General features: G+C 35.8%; 1 protein-coding gene across 1 annotated transcript; it reads left to right on the top strand.

Moving 5' to 3' along the window:
* The first annotated feature begins 2074 nt into the window (after window positions 1–2074).
* Window positions 2075–5008, top strand: LOC142235094 (uncharacterized protein C16orf52 homolog A). The gene is made up of 2 exons (XM_075306315.1): window positions 2075–2262; window positions 4011–5008. The coding sequence occupies exons 1-2, from the start codon at window positions 2160–2162 to the stop codon at window positions 4409–4411; spliced, it is 504 nt and encodes a 167-aa protein (XP_075162430.1). The 5' UTR covers window positions 2075–2159; the 3' UTR covers window positions 4412–5008.
* The last annotated feature ends 992 nt before the right edge of the window (window positions 5009–6000 follow it).

The following is a 6000-nucleotide window of genomic DNA, read 5'->3' on the forward strand; positions in this document are numbered from 1 at the left end:
GGACCCTAAAGACGTGTACCGAAAATGGTGAGTACCGGTCCATGTTTTGATATAACCACCATATAGACCGATCTCCCGATTTTACTTCTTGGTCTACTAGAATCCATAATTTTTACCCAATTTGCCTGAAATTGGAAATCTAGAGGCACTCTAGGACCCTAAAGACGTGTACCGAAAATGGTGAGTATCGGTCCATGTTTTGATATAGCCCCCATATAGGCCGATCTCCCGATTTTACTTCTTGGGCTTCTAGAATCCGTAGTTTTTACCCAATTTGCCTCAAATCAGAAATCTAGAGGTATTCTAGGACCTTAAAGAGGTGTGCCGAAAATGGTGAGTATCGGTCCATATTTTGATATGGCCCCCATATAGGCCGATCTCCCGATTTTACTTCTAGGGCTTCTAGAATCCGTAGTAGAGGTATTCTAGGACCATAAAGGGGTGTGCCGAATATATTGAATATCGGCACAGTTTTTGATATAGCCCCCTTATAAACCGGCCCTCCGATTTGGGGTCTAGATTCTAGAACTACAATTAAATGTGCTGAATACTGCGTGTATCCTTCCATGATTTGGTATAGTCTCAATTAGACCGAACTCCCGATTTAACTCCTAGGGTTTCTAGAAATTGTAGTTTTTATCCGATTTGCCACCAATTGAAAATATACTGTCATTTTAGGCCCATAACAAAGTGTATATGATTTAGTTTTATCGGTCCATTTGGTAAGGCCTCCATATAGACCGATTTCACTTATTGAGGGTATGAAGGCGCACTGATCATGAAAATTGCTTGAAACTGAATGCAAAATTTCCACATTTTACTCCTCGTAGTCATTTAAATAATTGGGATGAAAATTCACAGATTTTAGATTTCAAATCCAGGCGGTTTTTGATAATTTTCTTGCACTTACAAGAGATGTTTATGATTCCTCTAAAACTCAAACAAAAAATGGTTCTTATAAATTCAGAATCTGATCTAGTCTTCATAGGTAAAATCTTTACATTTATCTGTGGGAAGCGTACTGGTTGAACTGATCTGCTTGGGAAAATATCTGTCATAAAACCCCCCTGAAATTTCCAAAGGAAACTATTATATTTGATTCATGGTGGTGGGTATTTAAGATTCGGTCCGGCCGAACTTACTACTGTATATAGTTGTTGTGATCATATTTTCTCTCATAAGAAATACAAATTCTGCAAATACTCAAACCCATTATGCACCCAACCCATTTGTTCCTATATTTGCTAACGGGCAGCGTAAATTACGTTAGAGGTGCATAACGGCTTTTAAACTCGAATTCAGTGACCACTATAAAGCGCGGTATGCAGCTCTTTCCAAAAACTCCTTTTTCATGCCAATAATACAGTGTTCTCGGGTATTTCTTATTGAAAACAATATGAGAACAACCGATAACAGCGCTGTTCAGAATATTCGGGAACGAATAAGACCAATGTGGAATTTTCCGCTAGACATGCATACAGGGCTTAAAGCTGCATAACGGATAGATGCAATATCGTATTATCGACTTTTTGAACTACTTTTTTCGGTTTTTTACACAGTTTGCAAGTTGTACGTCTATATGTTTTTTTCGTTGTCCAGTTACTTCCGAGGAAGAATTATTTGGCCAGTGGACAACTAATACGCCAACGCTTGTACGTCTATATTAGGTAACGCTTCTATTTTTATGACAACTCTTCTAGAGTTGCCAAAAATGACGATTTTAGCGGCTAAAATCGCTAAAGTGAAAACTAAATCAGTAAGAAAAATGCATGAAATTATACATATCTGTTGCAAATTTTATTATAACTTGATGGGGAAAAGCCCAAAGCAAATTTTCACAAAGTTTGTATTCCTTAAAATGGATTATTAAAGAAAAGTAATCGTGAAAAAATGACGTTTTTAGCGGCTAAGCTCGAACTTAATACCCACCTTTAAGTTGAATACTTTGTTCAATTCAATAAACAATTATGTTTATTATCCATGTTGTTACCTTATTGCATATATTTTTCCACATCTCTTTTAGTCAAAGTGGTTACTCATTTATGTGTCTTGTTTGGCAACTTTTATTTATTTTTGCTTTGCTATTGGCAACCCTGTTGATTTGTTTATTGATCTGGAAAGACATATTGAGAAGTTTACATTGATTTTCAACAAAAATAATGGATAAATTAACTACAATTAGTGCTACATTATTTATGGCAGCCGATGTTTTTGCCATAGTGAGCTTAGCCATGCCAGATTGGATTGTTACCGAGGAAGCAGGTATGTAATGTAAATTTGATCCAGGAATACGTTTAGTATTTGGAAAGGCTTTAAGAAGCAATGGGATGGTGAATTAAATTTCCTTCAAATAGTGATTACTGGGCGTTTATATCCCATGTAAACCAACACCGTGAACACATTGTCATTACATGTTGGTATATATCCCCTTGTGTTACGGGCGGTCAGCCAAACAGTTTTTCAGCGGTGGATTATCCCACCTCAGTAATGCTGGTGACATTTCTGAGGGTTTCAAAGCTTCTCTAAGTGGTTTCACTGGAATGTGGAACGCCGTTCGGACTCGGCTATACAAAGGAGGTCCCTTGTCATTGAGCTTAACATGGAATCGGGCAGCACTCAGTGATAAGAGAGAAGTTCACCACTGTGGTATCACAATGGACTGAATAGTCTAAGTGAGCCTGATACATCGGGCTGTCACATAACCTAACCTAACCTACGGGCGGTCAGACTCAAATACCTGTCTTATATGCACCTAATCTAAATACTCTAATAATTAAGGAGCCTTGTGGCTAGTTAGCGTAGACCCCAACTTTTCTTGGAGATTGATTTGGACGGTTACTGGGGCAACAAAACAATTGCTTCGATAAAATGACTGGACCGTCGTCGCAGTGTCTTATGTATATGTGATGTTTCCTTCTTTCCATATCGGTGAAATTAAATGAAAATAAATGTGTTGCTGGTTTTTATGCTTATATGCTTTTGTTATCTCAAATACTAGTGGTTACAAAGGGCTCAAGGAGCAATGGGTTAAATTGCCTTCAAATAGCGATTATTGGCCGTTTATATGTCATGCAAACCAACACCTAACCTAACCTATCCTGTTTAGTTTACGAATCAAAATCACCTTCCTGATAAGACACGATATGGTGTCAATTTGGTCCCAGAAAATATGCGTACTGCTTAGAGCATGGTCGCAGGGAAATGTGCTTACTGCTTAGAGCATGAGATTCTTGATTTCTTCCCATCTGCGACGATCTTCTCTAATAGCCCATTAACATTAGGCTCCAAATTTACTACAGTCAAACTTCTCTACAAAGAACTTCTGTACAATGAAGGTCTCTATAATGAATACATTTCAAAAACACTGCTGATTCCCAATTTCTTGTATTCTGATATAATTTCTGTATAGTGAAGTAATTTCCGGTCCCGTCAAGATTCATTATAGGGAAGTTCGACTGTAAAAGTTAATTTAAAATCCCTATGACAGTCGAAATCTTGCTCAAGGGAGTTTTTGGAAGTATTATGTGAATAAAGTATGAGACTTTTCACCGTAATGTTAAGCGTCGTTCGGACTCGGCTATAAAAAGCAGGTACCTTGTATTTATAATCGAACTGCACCCATCGAATTCACCACCTGTACTACTACAATGCACAGAATAGGCAATGCACAAATAGGGGACTGTCACTATACCTAGCCTAGAACAAGCGCTGCATATGAACATTTTTGTCCTCATCTGTTTGTGGATGGAGATAAATATAAGGAATCATATGGTGCTAAGAATGCAGCATTTTATGTTCTCCCTTTTGGTGGACATATGGTATTTCAAATGTATTTGGAGATGTATTTGGTATTTGTATGCTTGTTCGTGCATCCAAAGTTGTTTAAAAACTATCTTTAGAATTACTTGGATATATCTAATAAATAACCATTCGATTACCATTTAAAATTTATATGATAAAAATCTACTCCTAAATAATTTTATTTTATTATTCTATAATTTATTTTCTAGGTGATATACGGCTTGGTCTTATGTGGACATGTATGACTTTATATAATCGGCCCCAAGTTTGTTATACTCCTGAATTACAACCTGAATGGCTTATTGCATTGATTTGCATATTTATTGGCTGCATTTGTATAACGACTACTGTTATATTACTGGCATCAAGTACTTGGGACCGTAATGTTATACCATATGCCCGATGGGTGGGTTTTACAGCTATGGTATTGTTTTGCCTGGCAGCAGTTGTATTCCCGCTTGGATTTCACATCGAGGAAATAGGTGGTCAAGCATACCAATTGCCAAATACCTATAAAATTGGGATATCATATATCTTATTTGTATTGGCTTTATGGATTACAGTTGTATCGGAACTCTTTGCTGGCAAAGTGTGTTTGCCTCATTTTTAAAACGATTTCTTAGGAGAAATTAATCATGTTACAATGCCGGTCTTACGAATGCTAATAATATAGTTTTGAATATGGATATCAACACAGAATTTCGCGGTAGCATAAATACCAATGCATTTCTAATGGACAGTGGAAAACATTGCATACCGGACGTAAGACAATTTGCGAAGGGTATTATGATGCTATTCATTTTTGTAAAGTATCTTGCATGTATATCCATCCTACTGTAGTACACTCTGAGGTACCGGGTATCATAAGTTAATATTATATGTTCTTAAATAGAAAACCTTTTGTACTATATATTATCTTTAATTTTATAAAGCTCAACATTGCATTTCCTAGTCTAGATTCAATTGGAAAGTATAGTATTCAATTGTCAATCGATAAGAACTCGAATATTTTAGAAATACAATCAAAAGTTTTCACATTATATTCCATTTTATTTATTAATAATAGGTTCACCTTTCTATTTACAAATTTTGTATATATTATATACGTATTATTGTATTGTTTATTGTTTTTATATGTTGTAATTGTGTATCTAGATTTAAGAATTCGTATAAAAAAAAACAATAAATTTTAGATTATGTTAAATGATGTATATCGAGTAATAATTATGGGTGTTGAGTAAAAGGCACTGTGGGGCAATGATTATTATGCAGGGGGCTAATCACGGCATTCGACGTCGAATTCATAATCGTATCGAAAAAAATTGACGATACGATTAAAAGTTTGGATCACGGGATTCGATCGAAATTTGATGCAATTTCTTAAGCGTTGCCAACAGCAAAAAACGAAGCAGACCAAAATGATATGACAAAATTAAGTTAGCGTCACAAAATAGAATGTAGAAAAAACATGTTTTTGGAGGTTTCAAAGTAAAAAGTAAATTGTATTGCATTATATCTTATGGACCCATACATTCCTCCGAATTCCTTCCTAATTGGAGGATGAGATGAATATAAAATAATTCAGCGACAAATAAGGAATAAAAGTGCACATTGTTATTGGTGTAAGTACATGGGTTTGAAATGGTGTGCACTGTTAGAAAGCCACCTTTTGCAGGATCAATGGACGATTTCGGCCGGCGTTCAAATGGGAAATAATTTTTGGTGGCATGTCAACGTCAATTCTATCACTTTACAATTGTCTGCCGTCTTACAATTTGTTGCGAGTGGAAACCTTCATAATTCACTATTCTTACATGGTGGTCCAGAAGCGTTATGTTGTCACGGAGTGGTACGGTATTTGTTTGATCACAATCTCTTGGATATCGATCTAGCATGTGCACTTTATATATGGTTCTTTGCCAAGCTAGGATGCTCGCTCCCGGACTCGACTATGACCAATTTTTGATTAACTTTTATTGGAGTTGCATTAGTCCTAAATATTCAAAATATGTTCATTATACGTAAATTTACTACAAATTAGCAACAATTCGAACTAAAACTAATATATTTACTATTCCTATATGGCGAAAACAATGTAAAAAACAAGTGAAAAATGTTTTACGATTGCAATTTACCAATCGGAAAAATTGTCGATCCAAAAAACTCGATATCGACTCCCGTGATCCGAAAAATTTAGAT

The sequence above is a fragment of the Haematobia irritans genome, chromosome 4, assembly GCF_050003625.1.
Source record: "Haematobia irritans isolate KBUSLIRL chromosome 4, ASM5000362v1, whole genome shotgun sequence".
NCBI lineage: Eukaryota > Metazoa > Arthropoda > Insecta > Diptera > Muscidae > Haematobia > Haematobia irritans.

Excerpts from the sequence above, each read along its gene's own strand:
- LOC142235094 (XM_075306315.1), top strand. The coding sequence starts at position 2,160 with ATGGATAAATTAACTACAATTAGTGCTACATTATTTATGGCAGCCGAT. Across the intron at positions 2,263-4,010 it reads GATTGTTACCGAGGAAGCAG|GTGATATACGGCTTGGTCTT; the intron begins GTATGTAATGTA and ends TTTATTTTCTAG.